At 45.2% G+C, this 14,610-nt stretch overlaps 1 protein-coding gene across 9 annotated transcripts in view; it reads left to right on the forward strand.

The window, feature by feature from the left end:
* LOC142664948 (phosphofurin acidic cluster sorting protein 2-like) overlaps positions 1-14,610 on the forward strand; it is a 244,598-nt gene that overhangs the window by 149,806 nt on the left and 80,182 nt on the right. For all 9 annotated transcript variants that reach the window (XM_075844413.1, XM_075844414.1, XM_075844412.1 and 6 more), the window contains 2 exons: positions 13,344-13,403; positions 13,583-13,654. In XM_075844413.1, the coding sequence (XP_075700528.1) occupies positions 13,344-13,403; positions 13,583-13,654 (132 nt within the window). The remainder of the gene's footprint in view (positions 1-13,343; positions 13,404-13,582; positions 13,655-14,610) is intronic.

The raw sequence follows: 14,610 nt of genomic DNA on the forward strand, positions 1-14,610 counted from the left end.
TACAATCTGCCCGCCTGCTGCCATTGCAGTCTGTTGTCCTCAGTCGGCTCCTCGATAAATGCCTGTTCCTGCCAATCTATCCTCCTCTACCCTTGATGTTTTTTTAATAAATGAGATAGTGGACCGCAAACAACCCCTCAAATATGCTTTAAACGTGTCCCACCTTAGGGAGATATCAGTCTATTCTCCATGGATTTCAAAGAATTGGGTTAACTGATCAGGAATACGGTCATTAGGCCCTATCAGGGATAACCAAAATGGGTGAACCCTCCAGTTTAGTTTGCTAGCTTGTCTATCATATAAACGAAATGTCGCCTGCAAAGGCGCATGATCTGAAGCACTAGGAGGGGCATATTCAATATCCGCTACCCTGGGACCCAAAGAAGCCGGTCCAAACATATAGTCTATTCTAGACAACGCCCCCCTAGCAGGAGTAAAGCATGAGAACTCAAGAGATTGGGGATGTCTCAGTTTCCATAACTCCACCTATCCCATCTCATCTATCAGTCGTTGCAAGTTGGAGGATGAGTGCAACTCCCTAGCCTCGTTTCGAGGTATAAATTTATCTATATGAGGGTTCAATAGAAGATTAAAATCTCCCATACATATGACCTTGGCTTCAGGGTAATTAGCTACAAAAGTAACTGCTATCTGCAGTATTGACAGTTTTGCTGGAGGTGGAGCATATATCCCTATGATGACAAAGGGCACACAGTTAATATATGCATGGACAAATTCATATCTACCCTCCGTATCTTTCACTGTCTTGGTTGCATTCCACCGTACCGATCTATGAACCAATATAGAAACCCCTCGAGAATATTATGTGTGCCACGAGTTCTACGCCCATTGAACCCATGTTTTTTTTAAACGATGAACTGTATCAGCCATCAGATTGGTCTCCTGGAGGCACAAAATGTGCGGTCCAAATTCCCTCACGTGTGCAAACACAGTAATTTTCTTGCGAGGGGTGCCCATGCCTCTAATGTTCCATGACATTACTTTCAGATCAGCCATACAAGCAGACCCTTACATGTTTGCAGAGGGTTCCCCCACTTATTCCCTGTATATAATAAAAGCCATATACCAATATTGTGGATTTCGTACATTGCATAAAGTGTTTAGCAAGCTGTGTAACTTTTTTCCAACAAAACAAAACTTCCCCCTGTGGGGGCTTCCATGAGAGTAGTCCCCTCCCATGGGCAAACTTATCAGTAACCTGTAAAGGTATAAGTGTAGCTGTTATACCGTGGCTGATGGTTACGGGGTATCTGTGCATACAATTAGAGATGATAAGGTTAACCTACACAGAAATAAAACAACTGCAGCAACCCACATTTCCCCCGCTAACTCCCAGCAGACCTCTTCACACTATCAACAAGAAATACCAGACAGTCCAGAAGGTTAACGGATGCATCGACTTCCCTACGGCATGGCTTCAGGTATTCAAAATGGAATGTTTAGTCCCAGTTTCCCAATCTGCCAGTCCTTTCACCAAGAGGGGGATTCGTACTGCATACCTGGACATCCGGCATCTCGACAAGCATATCAAGTCCCACTTGGCCCGGCTCAAGCCCTCTGGTCACCTGGTCTCAAAGATAGCCATTCTTCAGCTTCCCACGGATCTCCAAAGAAAATCGCTTTCCCTCCATCTGTGATACGTAGACGAGCCGGATAGGCCATTGAGTAGGATATATTCAGATCCCGCATCTTTCTCTTTACAGCAATAAATGTAGCACGCTTCTTTTGTAATTCAGCTGAAAAATCTGGAAACGAGCACCCTGGAATTCTCATGCTGGATATTGGGGTGCTGACGAGCCATCTGTAAAATCTGATCCCGGTCCTTCCAATTAAGTAAACGTCATTAAGCGTCGCAATTTTGAGAGCTGTCCCGGGCAAAGTTTTTCAGCTTCTCCACCGCCGACGTAACCTTTTGTGGGACCCATCGGTGCCATGACTCAGTGCCACTCCGGGAGGCTGTGAAGAGGTCTGTCAGTCTCAGGATATTATGCAGGATCCCAATATTGCGGGTTACCGAACGGAGCTCTCACTCAACACGTCCTCTCATGTTGCCTGCTCGCCACGTCCCCCAGGATGGTTGTCTTTAAAGGGACTGTTGGTATCACCTCGTCTATTTGTGTAAACATAGTGGGCACAGTCTGTTCTACAGCTTTCGTCATCATTTTCCTGATACAAGGGAAAATACAGCACACAAGGACTGAGAATAGTATTAAAAAGACCACTATCACTACTCCTATTTGTGCAATATTTTCTGTCTTCCATGAAAAATACTGGTCCCATGGGTCGATAATACCTGAGTTCCTTTTCAACTCCTGAGATAAGCTCTCCAACTTATGTATGGCCATTGTGACTTTCACTTTGGGCCCGGTGTTGTCGGGGATATACGTACAACATGTTGTCCCTATCATTCGGCATACCCCACCTTTTTCAGCCAATATCATATCAAGAGCCATTCTATTCTGGAATGTCATAGTTGAGGTAGGCCCTAGTTGGTCGGCTAACCCTTGTAAAGCATCTCGGGTATAATTTACAAACCGCTTCTGGTTGTAATATGTATAATTAATCCAGTCTACATTTTTATTAATGGTAATAATTGGGATAAGAGACTCAAATCCTGCCTTCACCTGATCTCTGACCTTGAAATCATCTAGCAACACCCTCGGGACACCAATCGTATCTATATACACATGTGGATCGAAGCTTCCCCTTGGGGATGCTTCCCTCTGTCTGCGGTGGTAAGATCCTTTTATTGGGTCTTCATCTGAACTTTCGCCAAGAATGTGAAAAGGCATAATTGCTTTAGCCAATGCACACTCTCCTTTCCATTGCCCCTCAAGTCTGGTTCTGATTTTCATATCCCCACATATCCAGTATATATCGCCCAAAAACTGCACCTGATTCTGAGTGATAGATGCATTTAATGAGCTGTACTTTGAACAGTACCCTTCCGGAAATTTCCCTAGGAACCGGCCATTCCCTCCTGTATTGGTGTAACATGTGTAGTTGCCTTTGTAAATGGTAAGTCCCTGGGCTTGTTTGGGTGTCGTGGTGACTATGGGGTATTCCTTTTTCCAGGACTCGCATACTGTGTGGTCTAATGTTATATTGGTGTATAGGCTTAGGAAACATTCTTCAGCATCGTCAGGAATATTAAGTGGTACTATCCCCAGGTGTGGGCGGGCTCCTGCACACACATAGCAGTTGGACTTATTCACTTTCCGTTTTGTGTATTGTACCCACTCTAACCAGACATCATGGTCCCCAAATCCGGTTTCTACGGCCATAGTGTCTTCCAATTCTGGGTCAGCCATGGCCATCATATTTTTATGCATCTGTATTTGGGATTGCAACGAGTCTACCATATCTTTTAGTTAGAATTCTCCCATTTCTCTGTTTACTCCCCCATAGGTCCCTAATATGTATGTGTCTTGGTCTGTTTTACTAGGGTTTTCTATGGTAAGGATTAAGCCTAATCCTGACAGACCACATGCTTTCCTTGATAACGTCATTCTAGTTAGAAATGACTTCCCATTAATGTCTTTCTTTTCTAAGGCACTCTGTGGGCGATATCCCCAATGGTCCCCCGTGTTCCAACCCAACCGCCCAAATGATACCAAAAGGTGGTCACCCCATCAGCCTGGGTGATTGCTACATGTCCCCCCTCAACACTGTGCAATAACACGAATATGGATAAGGATGTACTTAACTGCAGTGGGCGAGATCAGGAGGACCTGGTATGGACCCTCGAATCTGGCTTCTAAGGCCCCTCTGACGTGTCTTTTCACCAGTACACAGTCTCCTGGTTGTAGCTTGTGCACCCCTGGGACAGAATCTGGAATGGAAGAAAACACTGCAGCATGTGTTACTGTCAACTCTTTACTGAGGGAAATGATAAAATTAACAAGACTATCGTTTCCTAGACTAAGTTGTTGTGGGTAGTAACATCCCATTCTGGGAGGACCCCCAAGAAGGACTTCATATGGCTGTTGGCTGTTTGGGGGTATTTCTAACCGAGTACAAAGCAATGGGCAATACTTCGGGCCATGGCAGGGACAGTTCTTTAGTGGCTTTAAGAATTTTACTTTTCAGAGCACCGTTCATCCTTTCCACTTTGCCACTGCTTTGAGGGTGGTACAGGGTGTGTAGTCCGAGATCTGCACCCACCATCTTCCAAATGTCTTTGGTCACATCTGCAATAAATGCTGGCCCCTGATCACTTTCTATGACTTCAGGGATACCGGATCTGCAGACTAACTCTGTCAGCAGTCGCTTCACCGTGGTTCTTGCTGTCATGTTGGACACTGGGTAAGCTTCCGGCCATCCTGAGAACATGTCCACCACCACTAGAACATATTCATACCTTCCACTCTTTGGTAATTGCATATGATCTATCTATATCCTTTGAAACGTGTACAATGGTCTTGCCAAGTGTTTCTTTGGAGTGGGTTCAGTGCGTCCTGGATTGCAGGTATTGCAGATTTCACAGCTTTGGGTGTATTGCTTAACTGGTATGGAAATTCCGGGTGCTACATATAGTTTGTTTATGGCAGCAATCAACTGATTCTTCCCTCTGTGTACTATTCCGTGGGCCCATTGTACTGTAGATGGGTAAAGTGCTCTGGGTAGACATATTCTGTTCCCTTTTCTCCAGAGTTCATCCTGCAACGATTGTATTGCCCCTGTTCTGAGCCATTCTTCTCTCTCGTGGGTCGGGGCTTGTTTTTGGAATTCCTGGAGGGTCTTGACTCCTGGATTATCCATTTTCTCCCTCTCCTGCTCCTCTTCTTTCCTTTTACTCCTCCTCGTCATTACGTACACACCTGCTTCATCCGGTGGTCCTATGGCTGTTTGCTTAGCCTCTTGATCCGCAAACTGATTTCCTTGGGCTTCTGCCGTATGGGTTTTCCCATGTGCTTTAACTTTGATTACTGCCACTTGCAGGGGGAGCTGGAGGGCCTCCAGTAAATTATCCACCGCCTCTACATTCTTGATAGGAGATCCGGTGGCTGTCTTGTAGCCCCGCATGGCTCATATCTGACCAAAATCATGCGCCACCCCGAATGCATATCTAGAGTCAGTATAGATATTGACGGTTCGTCCTTCTGCATGTCTGCAGGCTTCAGCTAGGGCTATCAACTCTGCCTCTTGCGCTGATATGTGCGGCGGAAGAGATCCGGCTGTAATGACCATGGTAGGGGACACCACAGCATATCTAGTGTGGAAAGACCCCCATTCATCCGCATATCTGGATCCATCAGTGAAGAGGGTAAGGTCAGCATTGACTATCATCTGTTCAGTCACTGTGGGCAAATGCAATGTTTCATGGTGCATCGCCTGGAGGCAGTCGTGTTCGTGGGCATCTGGATCTTCATTATCCGTCATGAGCGGGGGGTTAGGAGTGCGAGAAGAAAACCCATCTGTATAATCCCCCCGAGAGAGAGAGAGGAAGCAGTGTGGCTGGATTCAGGATTGTGCATCACTGTAGGGTCACATTTTCTGGGAGAAGAAGAGAACATTGGAGTCTCATATGCTCCTGTGAAGAGAGATGGTTTTGTTGGCTTTGATCAAGGATGGCTTTGAGATCATGTGGAGCCAATATCGTAAATGAATGTCCTAGAAGAATGTCAGACATTTTATCCAGCAATTCATTGGCGGCCAACACAGCTTTAAGACATACAGGGGCCGCTTGTGAGACAGAGTCCAGTTAACAAGAGTAATATCCAATGGGACTGTGTTTCCCTCCATGGTGTTGGGTTAACACTCCGGATGCATGGCCATGGTATTCTGACACGAAGAGGAAAAACGGCCGTTGATAGTCGGGGATGCCGAGGGCTGCCGCGGAGACAATCAGTTCTTTGAGTCTTTGTACCTCATCCACGGCTTGCACAGGTAGATGTGGATTCCAGACTACATACTTCAAGGCATCATACAGTGGTTGCATAAGGGAGGAAGCATTGGGAATCCACTGTCTACAGTACGCTTGGAGTTGTTTCACTCCCCTTAGGAGGGGAATATCTCGAATAGCAAACTTCCGGTCTTCAGTAAGGTGTTTCACTCCCTAAGAAATGCAGTGTCCTAGGAAAACAACTTTGGTGGCACACCACTGGAGCTTCTTCAGAGAAACCTTACAATTAATTTTCGCAAGAAACTAGAGCAGACGTAGAGAGAAATGATGACTTGTCTGTTTGTCCGGACAACAAACGAGTAGGTCATCCACGTATTGGAGTAGTGTGGCTTCAGGGTGAGTTCGTATCCAAGGATCCAGGCACATGGAGAGGGCCTGAGAAAAGTTATTGGGTGAGTTCTGTGCTCCTTGTGGCATAACTGTCCAAGTGTACTGAGCTCCCCTGTAGGTGAACGCAAAAAGATACTGACAATCAGGATGCAGAGGGACACTGAAGAAAGCATTGGCCAAATCAATAACCGTGAAGTATGTAGATTCGGGGGAATGTTACTCAGCAGAGTATGCGGGTTGGGGACCACTGGAGTTTCTAGTACCGTGGCAGCATTAACTGCTCCAAGATCCTGAACCATGCGAAATTTATCGGGCTCTCCTTTCAGAGTTTTCTTCTTCACAGGGAAGAGGGGGGTATTGGCTAGAGATATGCAGTGGATAAGGGCGCCATTCCGTAGTAGTCCCTGAATCTGGGCGCCCAAGGAAGCTTCTTGTGTAGCCTTCAAAGGATATTGGGGGAGCCGTGGTATGTGCACACCTTCTTTGAGGAACACTTGAACAGGTGGAACGGGTAATTTCCCTATATCTTCCGGGCCTGTGGACCACAAAGAATCGGGGATCTGATTGTAGAAATATTCCGGAATGGGGGTGGGAGGGGGTTGGTGTAGAAGCAAGGGGATAGCCCTGATCTGACCGGTCTCTTCCTGGGACAGAGGAGTGTCCAAATCAAGGTACATTCCAGAGTCTTCGTAGCGGATAATCGCGTGAAGTTTTTGTAACAAGTCCGCTCCCAACAGGTTGAGAGGACAGGTATTGGAAACCACATATCTGGAGAGAATCTTTTATTGGGCCCCAACAGGTACGGGGTAGGTGAGCCGAGAATAAGATGGCTTGCCGTGTACACCAACGCTGGAGATATAATCTTCAGAAATGAAACCGTCAGCAGGTAGAGCCTTAGTTCTTATGACTGACCTGGCTGCACCCGTGTCCACTAGAAAATGCAAAGAGTGGCCTCCCACCAGGAGCCTATCAGAAGAAATAGGTCCAGACTGTGCAGTAACAGAGGCCATGGTGGGCACGGGCTTGCCGGTTCCCTATGGTCAGTAGGGGCGTTCCGTAGAGCGATTACGGTAATCGCCTTGAGGACGTGGATCGGGTCGATTGTTCAGACGAGTCTTGCCGTTTCGCTTGAAGTGTCCTGGTTCCCCACATCTATAACAGACGAGGACTTCACTGGCCCGTCCGGGACCTTGGGTGTCAGGATATTTCCTTGTAAATCTCGCTTGTATGGGTCTGGGCCCGTAAGATCGTTGAGGAGGACGGTAAGCCTGTTACGGGTAGAGAGGGGGGCGTCGCTCTGCTGGTCCGGCATACATAATTGTATTGATATCCTGGTCACGGCTACCTTTGTAGACTCCTGTGGGGTGGGGGCTGGTTGTTTTTCAATAGCTTTAGCTATGAGGAGGACCTTCCTGGGATCCATGTCATCATATTCTGGCCTTCCCTCCACCAACTTCTTGATATGCTCCTTGAGACCATTAACAAAGGAGGTCACTAATAACACCTGTTGCATTTTTACTTTAACATCAAACCCCTGGTCTTGGAAAAGGGATTGTATCCGGGCATCGAACTTCTCCACTGATTCCGTGGTGTCTTGGGTGCAGTCTGAAATACTCGTGGAAGATTCCGTTAACCTATCCCTGGCCCACCCTTGCATTTGGCAGCAAAACACATCTCCTGATTCATAAGTTACCTGATTTGGTACTTGTGTATCATCTAAGGCAGACTGGATTATGGGCCAGAAACTGTCCCCCGCCTTGATGCTAGTGATGAGTTGCAAATCCTTCCATGCTGCTGAGTATGTCTGTTGAATTTGTCTGAGTCTCCTGTAGAACGGCATAGGATTCTTTTCCGGGTCCGGGAGTTGGCTCACAATCTGGTTCACTTGCGTCGGATTGAAGGCCACATATTTGTTGGGTGCGTCACCTTGGGACGTGGTCATGGTCGTAGGTGGATCAGGGACTGGAGGAGAGCCGGGGATGGCGGAGGAAGCGGCTGTGGTAATCCCGATCTCCCGAGGCAGTGCTTCATCGGGGAGTACCACGGTGGATGTGAACATGGGAACTGCAGGTAAGGCTGTAGGAGGGGGTGGGTAGACCGGTGGGCGGGGTAGGCCAGGTAGCAGTTCATCCGGGTCTTCAGGGAACGTCTCCTTTAGTAAAGGTGAGGGGATAACTTTCTTGGACATGTTCTGCACGGCCTGCTTCAGTGCTTGGACAGTAACATCATTATTGTTATTTAATCTGATTTCCTCCAGAGACGGCACTACTGGGTGATGCCGTATGGCCTGAACGATTGCCTGTGCGCATGCTTGAGGTGGGAAACCGAAAATGCCTGCACTAATACCTGGGAGTGCTATGGTTGTGAGGCGTATATGATTAGCGAAATCCAGAATCCTGTGGACAGTTGTCTGAAGCTGCTGAACACAGTGCTCGTGTTTCTGGGCCTCATACACAGGGCCTACTGCATGTACTATCAGGGTGCAGGGGAGATTTCCTGGGCCTGTGGTTGCCAGATCTGTCACTCTAAGTGGGCCCTGTTCCTGAACTATGAGATCGCTGTCACGTTGGATTCCGACACCTCCGGCGTGTACTATTGCTTTGGCCACCCCTCGCATATTGCGGAGCTTACTATTAGCTGGGTTGACAACTGCATCCACTCGCTGGGTGACAATATCGCCCTGCTATCAACAAAGTGTCAGTAGGCCACACCAGTCTTTTTGCTAACGGTTCCCAGTACTGCGGGTGTCCCGCATCAGAGAAAGTATCCCTCTCCTCCACTGGTGGGGACTCCGGTATGTTAAATGTGACTCGGCCCGGGATCTGACTGACCGGGAGGGGGAGCGTACGTTCCTCTTTCACAGCATGTAACTCATGCTGGGATTTAGTGTCTTCATCCGGTACAAGCTGACTCCTTCTCTTTTCTATTTCGCGTTGAAAGGCCGGGCTATTAAGAAAGTCATCTATGGACGGGAAGCGCCCAGTCATGGCTGGGACAATAGGGAAAAGGGGCACAAAATCTTTCGGGACATAATAGGCACCTTACGGTGTAAGAACTGGGTATAGTGATAATGGTGGCTCTATGGTAGTTTCCTGTGGAGTAGTCAGATGGCCGCCGGGTGTGGGGACTTCCTGTGACGTACTGATGTCCGTTCCGGGTGTACTGGGCATGTCCGTGGGTGCAGAAGGGGTTGGGGATGGGCTTTTGAAGGCTGATTTGGTTGAGCCAGACGTGACCTTATCAGGGGGTGAGGGGCGGCCTCTCCCACAGGAAACACATTGTTCAATTGTAAGGTGGTTTTGCTGGCCACAATAAGGACACACCCAACATGAGGGACTGCCTCCATTATAGGGTGGTGGCTGGTCCTGTGGTTTATAATACCTATAACATAATATAATGCCTTTCTTATTCCTAACTTCCTCTTCTGCAAATCCCTCTTCGCTGACAGCTATGGCTGTTCGCTGCCATGCTAAAGCACTTTCCATCATCTTACTATCTTCCAACTTCCCTTTGTTCCCCCGAATACCTTTCGCCCAGTCTCCGGCTTGTAGCCGCCCTCCCCTATGCATTCCGCACACTTCCATCAATTTCTTCATTTTATTCACATACCGTTTCCCTTCGCTTCACGAAATCATATGAATAGGATTGTCCGGGTACGGATGATCCTGATGATTTGAATATGGACCGGAAACCATCAATTCTAACAGTCTATATTCTTCACGTACTTTATATAACACCTTTTGGTCGGCAACCCGGTGACCGCTTCATCGTGGTCTGGCCAAAATATTACAATTCCTTAGTCTGCAATTTATTAAATCTAGCTGGAATATTACAATCTCTCAGTCTGCAATTTATTAAATCTGGCTGGAATATTACAATCTCCCAGTCTGCAACTCACAGGTCTCGCTGGAAAATTACTCACGACTTATCACATGTCTTATCGTGCCCCTGTATAAAACTGGTTATATTTTCTATCTAGTCCCTAACTACCCAGAGGATGGTAAGTCGGGCGCGACTAATTTCTTACGGGTTCGTGACCACACAGCGGGGATGTCGCTCCTGTCGCCTGAGAGCTAATCCAGGCAATCAACCAGGGTTCTACAGACCACCAAAAGACATTCCACTAACACAGATAAGAAGAAGATTTATAAAATAAACTGACTTACCGTGTTATTGTGGAGGTGATCAGGCTCCTTCAGTGGGCAGTCCTGGGTCATCTGTTTCACCCTGTGATTGTCGGTTGTCCGGATTCTGAGATCCCCTCGAGTGCAGCCCCACGCTACGGGCGCCAATTGTCAGGGCAAACTTCCTTTTCCCTGTTATTTCACACCGAATAACCACCTCTGTAAATTGGAAACTGAGGGCATGCGTGGAAGAAATATACCAGGAGACAAGTTGGTACAGATCCTCCCTCAGTGAAGTAAGAAGTAAGAACTAAATTTTATTGAACAAAGAAACACAAAAGTCTCCTCCCTAGAGATGTGGGACGTGCTTAAGCCCCATTGGCTCTATTCAGCTGTAAGTTCATCTGTACACTCCTCTTGCATTCCAGGGGCGTGTTCCTCATACAGCCTCCATTGTTCCATAGATTTGATTTCTTTGTGTAATATACTGATATATATATATATATATATATATATGTAAGGATAATATTTTTGCAAACAATATACATGGTAATGATCCCTGACAAATTTATATACATGACTTCTGTTTCGACTATGTTGCATATGTCAAAAACAGTCCAGTAACATGTACGGTCCAAATAATAAGAGGTCAAGGTATTGTGTAATATAAGTAAAAATCCTGTAGGGTAAACCAACTGTTGCAGCAGCATTGGATGCAGATCGATTATCTAAGGGGTCCTTAATGAGATGGTTATGAGGTGAAACATACAGCGCAGAGGACTATGAAACAAGCAGACGATCATATTGGGTAGGGCAAGAGCAAATACTGTAATCTGGGACAATAAAGAAAACAAGGAATTGAAATGTTACATTATATCAGGCAGCCAGTAAATTCTCCAATATGACTTATTATATAGGAGGCAGTCAATAAACATATGCCATACATTGTCAGCTGCGCTCTATACCTAGAGCAGTCCGTGTAAGTATTTAGGTGGACCATTCCATAGGTTTGCTAGTAGCTCAGGTTGGGCTTTGGGAAATACTTCATGATTCATTCTGCGAAGTTTCTTGGGTTTGGCATATGGGGTAAACTGTGGAGGAGCGGCCATGGAACCCTGCCGGTACCAGGATGGATGAGGATTTGTGTATATTCAAACTTCTTCAGTGCCAACAGGAGGATCTAGTCATAGCATGTAGATATTGCTACAGGTGTGCATTGTGCAAGAGATCTCAGTCTGGACAGTAGGTAGTTACACAGTCCAGTGTCTATCCTTCCTGCCAGGTGTGATGGAATGTAGCACGGTTTTGTGGGAAGTTTGAATCCAGGTTAATGGGAAGCCATCCTTAACCTTTTTTGGATTTTCACTTCCCCCCCCCCCAACTTCCAAAAGCTATCATTTTTTATTCTTCTGTCTATATAGCTATACGAGGGCTTGTTTTTTGCGGGACAAGTTGTAGTTTTTCATGGCACCATTTATTCTACCGCATAATGTACTCGGAAGCTGTAAAAAAATTATCTGTGGGGTGAAATGGGCAAAAAACAGCAATTACACCACTTTTTTGAGTGTTTTGTTTTTACAGCATCCATCAGCCGGTAAAAACTACGTATTCACCTTACTCTACAGGTTGATACGATTACGGCGATACCAAATTTATGGTTTGTTTTATGTTTTATATATATATATATATTTTTTTTTTATGGCATTCACCGAGTGGGTTAAACAACGCTATATTGTGATAGTTCGGACTTTTACGTACGGTGCGATACCAGTTATGTTATTTTAGGGAAAAAATGTGAAAAGTTTTTTTTTTTTTAACTTTTATTACTTTATTTATTTAAACCTTATTTAACGGTTTTTTTACTTTTTTTTTTTATTAGTCCCCCTAGGAGACTTGAAGCAGCGATCGTTGGATCGCTTGCATGATATACTGTAATGCTAATATATTTCAGTATATCATGATTCTGCCAGTCTCCTCTGAAGCCCTGACGGAGGGAGGCAGAGCTTCAAAGGAGTACAAAGATGGTAGACCTGGGGGCCTTTGTTAGGCCCCCAGGCTGCCATAGCAACCGTTGTTACCGGCCGATCGCGCCGCTGGGGGGGTGTGCGATGGCATATTTGAGGGGGCGCCCCCTGATTCTAACACTTTAAATAGCGCAGTCGCGATTGATCACAGCATTTAAGGTGTTAAACGGGCAGAATCAAAGTGAACTTTGATTCCGCACATTCCAGTGAGTTGTCGGCTGCATGTAACAGCCCTCACCTGCTGTGTATGAAGCGAGCTCAGACCGTGAGCTCGCTCCATACTACCCCTTAACCCTTATCACGTACAGTTACGTGATTTTGCGTTAAGGGGTTAAAGAGCGGTCAGAAGGATTCCATGTGGTGGCGTTTTGGGGTACATCTCAATGGCATTTTTGCTACATAGTCCTTGTGGTCTGGAAATATAATGTGCCAAAGAATTTTGTGGTGAGTCTGGGGATCTTGGGCTTCACCATGCTCAGTTAATTGGGCTGAACATTTGTTTTAGTTGAGGTGCAATGCGGTCACATGTCTAGTCTCATGCAAGCCTGGCCAACCAAACGCACAGATGGCCTCTATTTCTTTGGATTACTTCACAATGTATGTTATTTTCTAGCCGTTCTAATTTTAGTGTGGTATTATACATGAATAAGTGGAATAAACTTTTTGCATAAAACTGGCGTAATAGAGTCCTGACAACTGAGAGATTTTTGAGGCTGCTTTTGAATTTTTGCTTTCAGATCGGGCAAGGAGATGCAACTTGTTTTATGAGTTGTCAAGACAAAATTGTGATTCTCTAAAGAGACTAATTGTTTTACAAATGTAGAGCTTACGCACAACGCATGGCACATGACGATTTGTGTGTCCATTCTCAATGTATATAATGTCTGTACACAATCTGAACTCTCCTTTGTAATGTTTTTGTACATTGTCCATTTACAGAACAGTAATGTCCACTTTGAGAAACCTCATCGAGACCTCTCCCAATCTGCAAACACTGATGTAAGTGACAATGAATATAGCTATTGGTTGTTTTTTACGTCAAAAGACAACGCTGTTTTGTTGGCGTTCTTTTGCTTACAAGGAAAGATATAAGAGCATGTATATGTGTGTATTATGTTACATTTGATGCTCAAATGCATTTTTATTAGTGCTCAACACAATTCCATTTATCTTCCCAGCTTGAGGATCCTGAAAGACGGACATCCTTATCCAAGCATTCTCCTGAGAGTGTATCTGACACTGTATCGTTGGTAAGTCATGCCTTGGTTCTGTATACTCCTGTTTATAATTTTATAAAGTTTTTAGCTCTAATCACTTAAGGCAATCCCCCACCCCTTATTCATACACCAGTTCATAAACCTGTTAATACATCTCTGTACTTAATAAAGGACTCCTGTATTTCACTATTAAACCTTTGCAGGCTATTATTTTGCAATGCTTAAAATGAATGTCCACCTTTCAACACCATGTATATTTTTTTTAATCTAAGTAGGTCTAATACTTTGTTCTTTATTATTTTTTCAACATTTCTTTTTAGTGGTTGAAGCTCAGTTTATATGATACAGATCTCCAGTTAAATGATTCAATTCTGACTGCCTACAGCTACCACTAGGTGGAGCTTAAGAACTTCATAATGTTTGTACATAGAACTCTGTAACAATACCGTGTGCAGTGAACTCCTCCTAGTGGTGGCAACAGACAGCCAGAGTTTTAGATGTATATACAGGGGATTTAGAACTCTGTAAAGATATAGGGGGAAATTTGTTAACTTTTCTACAGCAGTTTTCTGGCATGGAAAAGTCTCAAACAGCACAAAATGCAGGGGAAATTTGTGATCTTGGTTCCGTTTCTAGCACTTTTCTAACAAGTGGGTGGCCCAACACATTTACTTTATTTACCCCAGAAACTGGCATAAATTATACGCCAACCAAGAGCTAAATTTCACTCTGTGGCGCATAGAACCTCAAGAGGCAACACATTTTTTTTTGAAGAGGCATGCACATCTGTCACATTTTACTCCTATGGGCTCTAAGCTAAACCTGGCATTTTCCGCACAGAATGTTGGACCTAAGAATAACATGTTGTTATAAGTTAGTCATTCACTTTATGGTAACCCCATCTGTAGCTGTTGAATGGGCCTAGCATAGATAGCTGATAATATTTGGGTACTTATTACTTAACAAGGTCACCTCTTTTTCCTTCTATC

This window comes from Rhinoderma darwinii, chromosome 12, assembly GCF_050947455.1.
Source record: "Rhinoderma darwinii isolate aRhiDar2 chromosome 12, aRhiDar2.hap1, whole genome shotgun sequence".
NCBI classification, from domain to species: Eukaryota; Metazoa; Chordata; class Amphibia; order Anura; family Rhinodermatidae; genus Rhinoderma; species Rhinoderma darwinii.